The sequence below is a fragment of the Myotis lucifugus genome, unplaced genomic scaffold (assembly GCF_000147115.1).
Source record: "Myotis lucifugus unplaced genomic scaffold, Myoluc2.0 scaffold_92, whole genome shotgun sequence".
Taxonomy (NCBI): Eukaryota; Metazoa; Chordata; class Mammalia; order Chiroptera; family Vespertilionidae; genus Myotis; species Myotis lucifugus.
Genome location: NW_005871140.1, coordinates 3,096,978 through 3,112,111, shown reverse-complemented (window position 1 = coordinate 3,112,111; position 15,134 = coordinate 3,096,978). Strand labels below are relative to the sequence as shown.

At 38.1% G+C, this 15,134-nt stretch overlaps 1 protein-coding gene across 1 annotated transcript in view; it reads left to right on the top strand.

Moving 5' to 3' along the window:
• Positions 1-15,134, top strand: part of LOC102426399 — a 183,442-nt gene that overhangs the window by 164,205 nt on the left and 4,103 nt on the right. Inside the window, exons 25-28 of the mRNA XM_023756395.1 lie at positions 1,670-1,822; positions 2,535-2,636; positions 8,100-8,236; positions 9,447-9,626. Coding sequence (XP_023612163.1) covers positions 1,670-1,822; positions 2,535-2,636; positions 8,100-8,236; positions 9,447-9,626 — 572 coding nt within the window. The remainder of the gene's footprint in view (positions 1-1,669; positions 1,823-2,534; positions 2,637-8,099; positions 8,237-9,446; positions 9,627-15,134) is intronic.

The following is a 15,134-nucleotide window of genomic DNA, read 5'->3' as shown; positions in this document are numbered from 1 at the left end:
CCCGATCGGGACTGGGCAAGATGGGCCCCGATCAGCCCCAACCACCGGCCAGGTAGAGGGATGCCACCTATGCACAAATTCATGCACTGGGCCTCTAGTTGATTATAATTATCTGTTTACATCTTTGTAATCATGGCTTGGTCTTTCTGGTGACCAGCTCCATCTGGGAGCCCACCAAGAGTCATCTCAGAGCAAAAGACACTGCCATCACCCAGGAAATTCCAAAGGACTTAGGAGCTGTGCCAGGAACCTGGGTCAAAGACTAAACATTAGAACAGAAGATGTCCCTAGTGCTTTTATCACTTAGAAAATCAGAAGAATTTCAGGAGCTGTGTGCCAAGAACCAAGGATAGAGACCAATATACTACTATATAGTTTCTATTATTTCACAATGATATGGTTTTGTTTTCTAATGAGTTAATGCTTAGCTGATCACTAAAGTGTATATTTCTGCCTTTTTTAGCATATGGAATATTTGATTTCCATGTTCTGGAAGATGATACTCTCACTCTTTTTATTTAAAACCTGGTTTTCATGCAGGACTACCAAAAGGGCATGGCCATCCCTTCCCCTTTGTATTCTAAAGGTTATCCTTGAATCAGGCAGGCCCATTAGCAGCTTCCTCCTGAGTTGAATTGTGGTTTGGTGTTATGCCATCAGTTTGAATTTAAGAACTTGAGAGAAATAGGCATCTGTCAGAAACTCAGCATCATGCTTACAATAGAGGCAGTGGTTAAAGGCATAGGCTCTGGGGGCGGATGGCCTAGATTCTAATCCTGTCTCTGCCCCCACCTAGTTATGTGACTAAATCTCAGTAACCTTTTCTGTAAAATAGGCAGGAACCTACCTCAGAGCATCATTTTGAATATTACATGAGAAGATGTATGTAGATGTCTTAGTAAAATGCCCAGCACATATTAGATTCTCAATTTATGTTAATTTCTATTGTAGGATATTGTTTGCTATATCACAAGTAACTTCTGTATTAAAAACCATGGAATTGCTTCTCTCAGACCTCAGGACCAGGAGATGTACATCTTCTGAAGAATTTCTTTCTTTTTGTGGGCTTTACAAATCTTGAAATTGTGTTTTCCATTTTGCTTTGACCACTAGGATGCTCAGAGCCTAAATTGTGCTTTACCTCTAGCAAATAAAAACAGTGTGTATTCATGTACATTTAAGAATAAAAATATTGGAGTTTTTTGGATGCTTGCCCAATTAAATAGACCAAACACTATTCTATATACTTTACTTTTTTTTTCTTTTAATCTTTCCAACAGTAAAGTGAGATAGACATTATTATTTGTTTATAAGATGAGGACACTACAGTAATTATCTCTGGCTTTAGTCTATTCCTATACTCCTTTCCCCCCTTCCTTGGTTTTTCAATCTCTTTGTGTTATCCCTTTTCAGAGTAAATGTGTTGGTAAGCCACCTCAAATTCCCTTCAGAAGTAGGAATCAAAATGCATAGTTATAATCAGATGAGTATAAACTATTTGGCTTCTGTGAAGTTCTGATCAAATTTATATATTAGCATCAGTTTTGGTATTGCCCACTTAAATCAAGTCATTAATGAAAAATGAAATATTTTGAATAAACAAATTAATTCAGTAAGCAGATTTACTCATTATTCATTGAACAATGGTAAAATGTCATTTGTTTCCCAGAAAACCCAAGACTGAAAGTGAAAAACAAGTTATTTCCAACATCTGTGACATCCGATGGTTTGGATGGTATAGATGAGTCTTTGTTCACCCTCCTTCACAGAAGCCCGATTGCCATCTGGGTATCTTGTGGGGAACCATTTTTATCTCCCAATGGTAAGGGGTTTTTTTTGTTTTTGCTTTCTTCCAAGTAAGTGCATGAAGGAAAGGATAAATAAATTTATAAGAAAATGAATTAAATGTGTATAATGTCAGCATAACATCACATTTATGCAAAGAACGGAGATCTATCAATTAACATGTGCACAAGGATAGCTATAGTCCTATATTTGCACAATTGCCTGTTTTTTCTTAATGGAATGGAATATGCTGCATGGAAAAATGTCTAATTTAGTTGATAAAGAGATCCTTGGTCTGTGAAGACTGAGAATAATGGTGTACATTAGAAAATAACAAATGAGTTTAATTCACACTGAAGACGACCTGTCTGCACATTTTCATTTTTAAGAATTGCACCCTTTAGGCAGTAGGTGGATGTTTAAAAAATGAGTGGTTCCAAGCCAGGCTTTCATCACCTCCAAATAGTTTGTGGAAGTGGAAAATGAAATATGGCTATTGCATATGGTAAATCTATATAATAAAACAGCACTGTTCTTCTCTTTCTCACCCTGCATTCCATAAAGAAATGCCTTAAGCCCTGTCATCTTTCAAATGAGGTTTCTTTTAATGACCCTTACCTTTTAATTACTTCTTTCTAATTGAATCTATTTCTTGGAGCAGAAAGTTCTTTATAAATTATTGGCTTGCATGATAAATTACTGTTGGTAAAAGAATGCAAAATAAAATATCTTGTATTTTATTACTCTAGCTTTGCAGAAAGCAAAAAAATTAGAAAAACAGAACTGGCAAAAAAAGGACAAAATTTTGGCTGACTTAGACACCATGAAACACAAAATGAGACAGTTAAAAGGTCAGTATGAATTAAATCAAGTATCATCATGTTTAATTCTAAATAGTCTTTTTACCATTAGATACCAGATGTTTAACTGAGTTATATATGTATACATATAGTGTTACCAAAGTCACTTGAGCTAGTCTAAAACCTAATAATATATATTTTTAGTACTGATTATATATTTTTAAATTTTATATTAAAATAAATATCACATGATTTATATATACATTTAAAAATTTAGGCAGTTGTCTGGATCATATAAACACCCTATTGTTGTGAAACAATTCCTGCACTGACATTTTATGGGCTTAGGAATTAATCTTTGAACAAAGTTGCTGTCATTCCTTAGGTGTTGCTTTGGAAGAAGTTTTTAAATAATGTGAGGAAGGAAGTACTAAATTCTTCAAAGATCATTGTCAGTATCTCAGAACAGCTCCCTCTTGTCATGCAGCCTAAGATATGCTATCCATAGACAAAGTGATCAATTCGCAATTGATCTTCCACATGTTTTTGTCACAGAATTTTAGGTTCTTGACCCAGCACTTCAGATACCAAATGGTTCTTTGGGGAGAAACAGTGCATTATGGGGTTTAGCCTGGGAAGGAAAACATTTCAGGCTCTGTGACTGCCATAGCAGGATTTCAACTCCTGAGTATGCACACTGTCTGGTGTTAAAAGCATGTGAATCTTATTTCAATCAACACCACAACTAGTCCTAAGTGTACTAAACAGAACTCTGCATTCAATGATTATTATTCCATTCTTACAAAAAGAATTGTTGGGTCTAAGTGAAAAGAATCTATTACTTCTGCTAGACATTTTCACTTGAATGTCCCATGGGTATGTCCAAAACTAAAGTTATCATATCACCCCCACACCAGCGGCCTCCTTCATCATTTTTTTAAACAGTGGACACTCCCACCATCCACCCCGGTGTTTCATCTCAGAAATCTGGGAGTCATTCTAGGCATCTCTCTCTCTCACTTTCTCCAAGAGAATATCAGTAAGCCTTGTTGCTTTGAAGCTATTAAGTTGATCTCAAATGAATTCTAACAGTCTGAATTCCCACTAGCATTACCCAAGTTAAAGCTACTGTGACCTATTCTTTGGATTACTAGAACAATTTTCTAACTGGTCTCCTGCCTCCAGTATTTTTTATTATTATTATTATTATTATTATTATTATTGATTCTGAAGAGGAAGAAAGAGATAGAAATATCAATGACGAGAGAGAATCATTGATCAGCTGCCTCCTGCACACCTTACTGGGGATCAGGCTCCTAGCCCAGGTATGTGCCCTGTCTGGGAATCAAACCATGACCTCCTGAATGACTTCAGTGGTTCATTCAACCACTGAGTCACACTAGCTGGACCCTGCCTCCAGTTTTGACAGTAGTGTCCATTCTACGCATTATGGTAATATTCTTGAGCTGGAGTGATCATGCAAAAATGCAAAGGTGTCATGGTCGTCAGGCATAAAACTCCCCATTTCAAAGCTCCCATTATGTTAGGACAAAGTTGAAACTCTTTAATGGGACCCTTCATGGTCTGGTTCTCTGCAAACTACTCTCTTTCCTTGACAATTCCACTCCACCCCACCAATTTGGGCTTTTTTTTTTTTTCATTTCCCAGTCGTACCATGTGTTTTCTTTTGACTCTGAGCTTTTTGCACAATTCAGTCCCCTCTGCCTCAAACTTTTTTCTCTCCTGTCCCCTTGGATTGCTCCTACTCATTCTAGACTTTTCAGCTCACTTGTTATTTCTTTCCAAATTAGGGGTAATGTGGCTTACCACACTCTGAACTTCTCCTCTGACAGTCCTCATCACGTTAGTATAATTGCCTGGTCATGTAACATGTGACTGTACCTTCTCTCTTATATTATAAATTATATACATTTCTTATTTGTTCTCTGAATAGTTTTAGAAATATTGAATGAAAGAATGAATGGAATTTCAACCATCCCCTCCAGCAAATTTTTTCAGCTCTATTCCTGTTCCAGGTTAAATCAATACCAAACAGCATACTGAAAATAGTACCTGGCAGAACTGCCTTGACTGAATTTTAACTTTATATCAAGTCTTCAGCTCTTATTATAATTAAGATAATTCAGCTCTTATTTTAAATAAGTATAATTTAATACTTATTATTATTATAAGTATTAAAAAGGCATTTAAAATTCAGATGCCATCATTTATAATATCACTGTTGAAGAATATAGTTGGTCAGATGATGTCCATTGTGGAAAAATCTACATGATATGGTTTCTCTTAGAATTTAGTGCTAAGATAAATCTTGGCTCTTCTTACAAACTGTGTTTCTACTATTAAATGTAAATTCAATACATACTTATAAAATACCTACCCTGAGGAAGGTCTTTTCTAGTTTGGGGATGATGAGGATAAATAAGAATAGATCTAAGTCCAGTTCACTGCAGTCCCTGTTGGATTGTGAGCTTCTTGAGGATTGGATGAAAGAGGAGGTATTGGAGGTATGAAGAGTGGCTGAATCAATTCTTTCCTATTATGGTAGCCATTGGTAAATGCAGCAAGTGTCTATTGAGCATATACTATGAACAAAGAACTATGCTAAGTTGATTTTACATTTCATTTGTAATATTAGTTACAGTTGCTAATATTAATTATAATATTAATAATAACTTATTAGAGCTTTTATGATTAAGTAACAAATGTCAACTATTTACACCATGTTTAGCACATAATAAATACTCAGTAAATATTAGAATAGGAGTTCCTGAAGAAGGCAGCCCATGCTCCCACCTGGGGTCTTAAACACTGATAAGTAAAAGCAAAGAATGGCAAAGTATCATCTTTGTTATGTATAAAGGCAACACTAGAACCTTTTATTTAGTGTGATAACTAAATGGAGCTGCTAAATGAAACCCCAAATAAGGTGGACTTATCCTCTAGGGCACAGATGATGCTGAAACAGGGATGGCCTCCCCATTAGGGAGGGGTATGAGAAGAGCTGTCTAGGTTTTATAGTCTGAAATTTGGTTTGAGATTTATAGTCTGAAAATAGCAAAGCACTCATGTTCTCTAGCTTACCCCATTAATAGTTGGCTATTATCATTACTTTCCCTTGATCTCATGTGAAATAAAATAGGATATATAGAAAATGGTAATAAGAAAATAAAAATAATGTATTCAATACATTTTTGCTTGGTTTCAATATTCTTCCTACATAAATAATAGTTCGTTATAAAAACCATTCCCCAAACCAAAACCTTTTGTGATAACATTATGTCTCTTTATGATAATTACTAGAGGCCCGGTGCATAAAAATTCATGCACTGGAGGGGGGGGGGGCAGTCCCTCAGCCCGTACTGCTCCCTCTCACAGTCTGGGAGCCCTCAGGGGCAGGAGGTGACCCAATGATCAGGGGAAGGTGACACCCCCATCACACCTCTGCTGCTGCCACTGCTGACAGTGCAAGCCTTGGCCAGCCCTGGTTACCTGAGCCTTGGGCAGCCGCCATTCAAGGCTTGCCTGTGCCTTGGGCCCACCCTGGGTGGCTGGGCAGCCACCATCCAAGGCTTGCTTGCACCTTGGGCCGGCCCTGGGCGGCTGAGGGGCTGAAAGCGGGTCCCGCTGCACCACATGCCTGCCACACCTTCCCCCCACCCCCTCGGCGGGGCTGAAAGGACTGGGGGACTCTGGCAGGGCTGAGGGGACTGGGCGCCGCCATCTTGTGGCTATGGGCACCTCCATCTTTGTGACGGTGTGATGGCCAATTTGCATATTCCCTCTTTATTAGATAGGATAATGAAAGTGTATTCATGCTTAATTTTCTTAAGAGCATTAGAAGCACATTGACAAAAAGCAAATAATGCATAATGGTTTTTGTTCTTTCCTATGTTCAAATCCTGGCTCTCAACAGTGCAAGTGATAAACTATTGCTGAACTCTCATTAACTGAGCAAAATTCTAGTGTTCAAAATGCATTATACTAGTAAATAAAATATTTATTGAAATATTATTTATAAAAATGTATGTCATAAATTAATGTTTTCTGCACATTATGAATAGAGTTGTCTTAAAACTATGGTTAGTGCATTAATTTCTGTTATGTATATTTCTGCTACCATTGTGTCTTCTCCAAAGCATGTTGTATAATGGTACTGCCAATGTAACTCATTGGCTGACTGATTCAGTTATGTTTTCTCCACATTTATAAATTGCATAAGAATGCTATGTACATAGGGTTTTGGTTTCTATGAAAAGTCATTGCTGCCACTTATTTTATTATTGGATCTATTTCTACAAACTTAAACTACAAGAACACAAATGCTTTATTCTCCGCAAGTTCTGAATTATTTTCAACGAGTTTTCTTCATAGTCATATTCTGAAAAGAGTTGCTAAAGAGTCTTTTGGCAACATAATTAGTACTTAACTTCATTTTAGAATTTTTATTATTATATCCACCTAAGTGTTACTATCTCAAAGAAGCCTTCCCTGAGACCTCAGACGAGGTTAGTGACTCCTGCTACATGGCTTTATAGGCCGTGTACTTCCCTGGTGCAGCACAGTCACAATCAGTTGTTGTTCTAATCATCTCCTTGACATCTGCCTTTCCCACCAAAGTGTAAGCCTTTGAGGCAATGACCTGATCTTGAACATATTTTTATTTACATCATCCAGCACAATGTCTGACCCATAGCTGCTGTTCAACTTGGTTTCTGGAAGGAGCATACAAGAAAAGCATTATTTTTACTTAAGTTTAGAGATCAGCATGATACTCAGTGCTGAGTATCTCTTCAGCACACAAAAATTCATAAGTATGACTTTTAAGCTTCTTTAATAACGATTTTAAGTAGTCTAGTTGAAAGGATGCATAAATTCACTTCACCACACTTATTAAATCATGCCTGTGATTCTTTGGAATGCAGTATTCCAATAAATATTTTCTCTTACCACAGCTTCTTAACAGCCTAAGGGGCACAGCAGAGGTGTCAGAAACTAATTGTGCTCACAAGGTATTATTAGATAGGAAAAAAAGGCCTCCTGTCTCTTGGGTTAATATTATTTTAGAAATACTTAATCCCCAGGCTGCTAAGCTAATTGTGGGGGAAAGGCTTATTATTAGTGACGAGAACAAAACATATGTTCCATGACTGGAAGAGATGATGGGCTATATAGGTCATGGATTCTATTTGACTAAATTACTGCTGAACCATCGCGTTGATGAGAGACTGGGGCCAGTGTGGAAGTCAGGATGTTACCTCTCCTTTCCATCTGTGCAGTGAGAACGCGTATCCTGGCTATTTGAAACCTCAAGCTCCCATATGAAGAGGCATTGTTAGATATTATTACCTTAGGCATCTTTGCTTTTCTGATATATTTAGTGTTTTAGCCTCTGCTCCCAAGTGGAATGATTTATGCATAGAAAGCCAAACCAATTTATTTGAAATCTGAAAGCTCATCATCAGAAACAACATTTCCAGAGACTTCTTTCCCCAGGGCGGCGAGTAGCAGCATGTCAGCCAGCCACCATGGTTCCCAACCAAAGCCCTGTGCAGCCGGTGGTGGTGGAAGGAGGCTGGACCGAGCAGACACAAGAGGAAATTAAACTCATGGAATGTATAAGACATACAGAGGTATGTTCTTTAGGACTCAAGACATTAAAGACTCTGCCTCTATTATACGCTTTCAAAAGTACAGTATTGAATTTTAAAATTATGCCCATTAATGTGTTCTCAGCATCTGGTCAGTTATGACCATGTAGGCATATGCCAAGCCTTGAGTTGGCATTTGGAGAGCAGCTCTCTAAAAGACATCCAGCTCATAGGGAAGTCTGTTTTGTTTGAATGGAGACCAGAAATTATGACCTTAGCCAAGAAGAAAAAAAGGCCCAGTGGATATGTACAAAGGTGATTATAATAAGTGTATTCAAGTTGAACCTTATGGCTTCATTGCTCATCACTCCTAAGGGTATGTCTCAATGTGTAAAAAGAGCAAGGAGCAAAATACTAATTGCTATGGAGACATTCAGAAATGAGGAATTCAAAAAGCTGTTTCAACCCAATTGCTTAATTAGTCAGGATTGCTAGACATGAAAAAGGCGAGAAGAGAAAGGTCAGCTATTGAGAGAGGATTGGGGATAGAGATCTGGGAAAACTTTTTGCTTTGTGATGTTTTCATTAAAATGATATGTTCTTATTTAATAAGTTTCTCCAATCGTGATGTGTGTTCAATCTACATTGTGGGTGTGTGCCCAAGTCAAGGTTACTAGAAAAAAGAAATTGACATTGCTAGAAATAGGACTTGTTGCCAAGTGAACAAGGATAAATCACTGACCAGGGAATGAATGCAAAGCACTGAACTAGGACATGCTTGGAGTGGGATGAAAAGCTGCCTGGCTGGGATCTGGCAAAGTGTAAGGGTGGCTGCTGTGTTTGCAAAGACAGAGATTAGGGACTCAACAACAGTCCCGCACACTCCCTTAAGCATTTCTTGGTTAAAGGAAACAATGTTGTAATTCTAATCAAAAACTCATCTATTAGATGCAGAGAAATTTCTCAGTAGGAGAAATGCCATGCAAGTCCAAAAACACATCTCTATTCATTACTTGAAATTATAAATGAAAATGAAGTGCTTTGCCAAAATGTGTACCTCGTTATTATCACTGCAATGATTATTATTGTCTTCAGTGATTCATTGAAGCAAGGGAAATTTACGAAAGACTCAGGGACAGGAGAGAGTAATGCACTTCCTAAAATTCTGCACGTAAACCATCATAAGATTCCTGTCTTTCGTCACATTCTTCACACACACTAAACATGACATTCTCTGGGCTTTCCTTGACAGGCACACCTTTCTGAAATCCAAGAACGGCAATCCAAGAGAAATTCTCCAACTGCAACTAAACATACAGCACTCAAGCAGAGCAGCCTGTATAAGCAACCCAACGCAAAACGGGTCTGGGTTTATCTAAATGGATGCAGACCCGAGGATGGCACTTATGCCTGGGGCAAAAGCATTTCAGAGGTAAACCTGGTGTGAAAAGAGAAGGTTCGAATCCTAGTTCTGACATTTCTAGATTGTGGGGTCAGACAAATTACATCTCTAAACCTAATTTTCTCAACTGTAAAATTGGAATAATACGTTCTTCACCGGACTGATATGATTTAATGGGCTTATACTAGTGAAAATATGGGATCCAGTGCTGTCTGGTGTATGTGTGACACAGAATAGGACACTTGGCCAACAAGAACAGTGACAATTAAACACACTGCAGCTCAAGAGTAAAATCTAAACTTTGGAATAATTTAAAGTAGTTTTCCTGTTCTGTTTCAAACCCAGTTTTCAAAAGAATGATTTTTTTTCCCCACAGGATTGTCAGGTATTATTCTGTAGGGAAAACAGTAGTATTCACTAGAGAAAAATTATCATAGTTTTCCTACCCAGAGTCCTGGAACTGCAGCCAGCTTTTCACTTAGCAAAGGTAAAATATTGACTAAGAAAAAGATGAACAGCAGTTTATTTATTTTTTGTAATATCAAGGATATAATTCTTAAGTTTGACATTTTGTCTTAGTCTTTAAAAACTTTAGGCACATAAATGGATTTTGGTAGACTTTTTAAAAGTCTTAACTGTTTCAGTGATATCTCAAAAAGTTGTTTGGTTTTTTAATTTTGTGAAATGTTTTTATAAATTGTGGAGGGACAAGACAAAGTCTCATAAAGGTGAGATATTGTTAGGGGTGGAGGGAAAACACAATGGTGCAATAGACTGGCCTGGAGGAGTTCAAGTAGGTTGCCAAGGGCATCTGGAGTAGTAGGCGCATCTCCGCATCGCATCTCTGAGGAGTTCTGCCCCTGAAAGTGGTCTAGACTCAGAGTGTCCCAGAGACCATTCCGGTTCGACAGGGACTTTGAATAAGATCTTGGAAGCAATCACATCTCAGAAGGGGACAACCAATTTACTGTACTTGAGAAAGGAGATTTAAAAAACAAGTAAGACACTTCATATACGTAGGGGAAAAAAGAAAATGGATTTTAAAAAGAGAATGAAAACTTTTTCAGGAGAGAACATTCTAGAATAGGCTCTATAACAAAGCTGAAATGTTTCTTCCGTTTTGATTTCAATGAAAAATCTCAATTTGTATTGTAATTGCTAAGTCTTAAAATGCACCAATCCATTGCAACTAGAACTGATACATTAGTGAGGGAAAATGAAATGATAAACAGACCAAGGGTAGAAAAGGGACCATAGGATTAAAGATAGCCTATCAGACTCAGGAAGGCAAAAAATTATAATAACTTTTACATAAATATCATATATACGGTGGAGGAATGACTTTTTGGCTTGTGACTCCTATGTAGCATATAAAAGTCACTTCATAAATATTACTCCATGATCATGCAATTTTTTATGAACTTTGTACATGAAGGGCTAGATGCTGAAAGGTATTATTCTAACTTATGAATGTGAAAAGATTTTGAAAACTTTATAATGCAGTATAATTCACAGGTTAATTCAATAGTGGTGGCAGCAGTAAGAAGAATAAAATAACACATGTCTATGCTCACATTAAATTAATATTTCGAGTTGGCAAAGCATTGAAAATGTATCAAGATTTACTTGGGTGTGTAGAGAAACAGGCACTCCTATTGACAGAAGTACAACTTTTGGAGTTAACATGGCCACTCATAAGAAAACTAGAGGCCTGATGCATGAAAATTCGTACAAGAGTAGGTCTTCCTTCCCCCAGCTGCTGGCACCAGCTTCCCTCAGGCACCCGGGACCCAGGCTTCCCTCCTCCAGCTGCTAGCAGGCACCCAGAACCCTAGCCCTAATCGGTTTGGCTCAGTGGATAGAGAGTCGGCCTGCGGACTGAAGGGTCCCAGGTTCGATTCCAGTCAAGGGCATGTACCTTGGTTGCGGGCACATATCCAGTGGGGAGTGTGCAGGAGGCAGCTGATCAATGTTTCTTTCATAGATGTTTCTAACTCTCTATCCCTCTCCCTTCCTTTCTGTGAAAAATCAATAAAATATATATTAAAAAAAAAAAAGAACCCTGGCTGGCTTCCCTCGGGCCCCAGCTTCATCAGGAAGGATGTCCAGAAGACATCTGGTCTAATTAGCATATCACCCTTTTATTATTATAGATGTACTTCTGAACTTTATCCCAAGAATATTTTCACAAATTTATGCAAGGGTTGTTTAGTAAGAATATATATCACAGTTATTTATAATACAGATGGATTCGAAATAATTTAAACACTCATAAACAGAGAGTTGGTTAAATGAATTATAGTACATAGGATCGAATATTATAACTAAAAATCAACTTTAGAAAAAATAATGACAATAAACATATTTAAGATATGCTAAGTGAAAGAAGCAAAATCTACAGCATGTGGAGTTGAATTCTATATACATACATGAATACCTCTAGAAAAACAGACTGGGAGGATTTTTTGAGGAGTATTTCCTGGATGGTCTTATTATTGGTGACCTAATAAAGTTGGTATTGCTTTCTTGTGTGTTTTTCTATGTGTTCCATATTTTGTTGTGATGAACATAGATTGTCTTTGTGAGAGAAATATGTTTGCTAAGGGAGCTAGCATTCTTTTTGGAGAAGTACTAACAGCAGGTGACATGGTCAATCAGTAGAGGTTCAATAGTTCAGAGAAAGGAACACTGCCCATCTGGGATGAAGGAGAGGCTCCGAGAGGAATTATCGACACTGTTGATGGAACTTGAGAAATGGGCAAGATTCAATATCTTACGCAGAAAAAGTAGTAACAAGGATGAGAGGTACCACACACAAAGATATGGGTGTTAGAATGCATAAATCATATTAGATAGATGGTCCTTAAACTGACATGTAAGGAGAGATACATACAACTGGAGAGATTGTTTAAAAGCATATGGTGGATCCCACATACTATCTGTATTAGTCTACTTGGATTGCCATAACAAAATACTACCACAGATGGGAGTGGGAGGAATTAAACAGAAATTTATTTCTCAGGGCTCTGGAGGCTGAGAAGTCTGAGATCAGGCTGGCAACAGGGTTGGATTATGACAAGGCCTCTCTTTCTGGCTTGCAAACAACCACCTTCTCCCTGCTGTGTGTCCTCACAGAGCCTTACCTCTGTTCAGGCATGGAGAGGAGAGAGAAAAGCTCTAGCATCTCTTCTTCCTCTCATAAGGTCACAGTTCTGTGGGATTAGTGTCCCACCCTTATGACCTCAGTTAACCATAATTACCTGCTTAAAGGCCCTTTCTCCAAATATAGTCACATTGTGTGTTAGGGCTTCAACTTATGAGTTTGGAGGATGACACAATTCAATCCATCACACTACCCCCAACTAAAGTGCTTGAGCCACTAGTTGTCTCTGAATAAGGAAATGGTATCATGAAAGCAATATTTTGGGGAGATTAATGTGGCTTAGTAGAAAGATACTTAGGAGATGCCTAGAAAGTTTTTGGCATGTTGTTTTTCTTTTGCTTTATTTTTTTTATAATGTTTTTATTGATTTTTAGAGAGAGGGCAAAGGTGTGAGATAGATGGAAACATCAATGAGAGAGAAATATCATCGATCCGCTGCCTCCTACATGCCCCCTACTGGGGATCAAGCCAGTAGGGGGCATGTAGGATCAGCAGTTGAGTGTTGGTTCATGGGTCAACACTCAACTGCTGAGCCACACTGGCCCAGCCTTTTGCTTTATTTATTTATTTTTAAGTTATTTCTTACTGCTTTCCTTTCCTTTTCCATGTCCTTTATTCTTGTTTTTAGGCTCCTGCCTAAAGTTCTCTGTGATCAGTTGGAAATGTGTCATCTCAGGCTATCAGGCTGTCAAGAATAATTCTACAGAGTGGACTTGTGTGTGAAACAAATACACAATGGGAAGAGTTGGGCTCAGATTTCCCTGGGGGAATCTGGCTAATGTCATCAATTCCAGAGAAGCTAAAAGTTTCAGTGGTTGGCACTTTTGCCAGAAGAATGAGGAACAGGACACATTTCAAAGAGCTTCACTCTACACTCTGTAATGAAGCCCCTAGACAGTATTTGAATCCCATCTAATGCAGGCTTTTCCTCAACTTCTTTCACTGCTGTGGCCATTCTGGATGATTTAACCACATCCTTCCTACCCACCCTTTGAACACTGCTAGAGCAGCTCTCATCTCCAACTGCTTTAGGCTCATCTGTCATCCATGCACCAAGGTGGCTTCCTCACCGGATTACTGGCTCTTTCTTCAGGGCCGACATCTTTCTCTGATTTATGATTGCTCGGGCCCCTCCTTCTATCGACCGGAAGCATTCATCTTCTCCCATTCCTGCAACATCTCTCCTATTCTACAGAATCTCAAAGTCAGTGTGTTCTCTCTTGGCCAGGGACAGTGCTGAATGTATGAGTGGAAGCTGAAAGAATGAGAAACAGCTCCCTTTGATTTGTAGGGGCAAGTACCTCTTGCCCACAGGGAAAATGCAATAGTTCAATGATGCCCATGGGCCCCACCCTGAGAAGATCGGGTCTAGGAAAATTAAACTCACAAAATAGATTGTGGGAGAGAAATGATGCATAGAACATTGTTCCTTTGTTCTGAGCTTTGGTTATGGCAGAAATTACAAACATTAAAGGTCATATGCTGACTAGATATTTTAGAATTTAATTTTGTTGAAAATACTTTATTTTCAAATTTATTTTTTAAAAGAGTTTTGTGAACTCAATGAATTTGTCTCATGTAAACAGATCTTTGTGAAAACCAAATGAAATCGTGATATATTTAATTCATATTTTGCACTTGGTATATGTTTTTCTTAAATAATGTTCATTTCTCTGATTAGAGGGAAACATAACCTCTATAGACTTGTGACATTTTAGTGCTAAAGTAGTAAAATATATAAGCAGTACCTTTATGTGGGATCTTTTCAAGCATCACAAGTTTCTTCCCGAGATCTACCAATACATATTTCTAGGACACCACTAGAGCAGAAAAAAAAAATGAGTAACTTCTATGAATTGAAGTATGTACCCTTAACATTTTTATCTTGAGGCCTTACAATGTGACTATATCTGAGATCAGACGAGATCGGGCGCGTTCAGGGTGGTATGGCCGTAGACAATGTGACTATATCTGAAGGGAGAATTTTAAGAGGCAATGGAGGTTAAATAATGTTTTAAGGGTGGAGCCCTAATCTGATAGGATTTGTGGCCTTATCAGAAGAGGAAAAGAGAGATTTCTCTCTTCTCCTACTGTGTGAGGACACAAGAGAGCAGCTGTCTGCAAAGCCAGGGAGAGAGCTCTCACCAGAAAGTGAATCAGCCAGCCAGCACCTGGATCTTGGACTTCCCTGCCTCCAGAACTGTGAGAATTAAATTTGGACCATGTAAGCCACTCAGTATATGGTATTTGTTTTGGGACCCCAAGCAGTCTAAGACAGTGACTATTGTGGAAATTTTAGAAAAATTGCGAAGGGAAGCCATATGAATCTATTACAAGTGAAGTTTTTCTTTCTCTGAATAACATTCTGTTTTCTA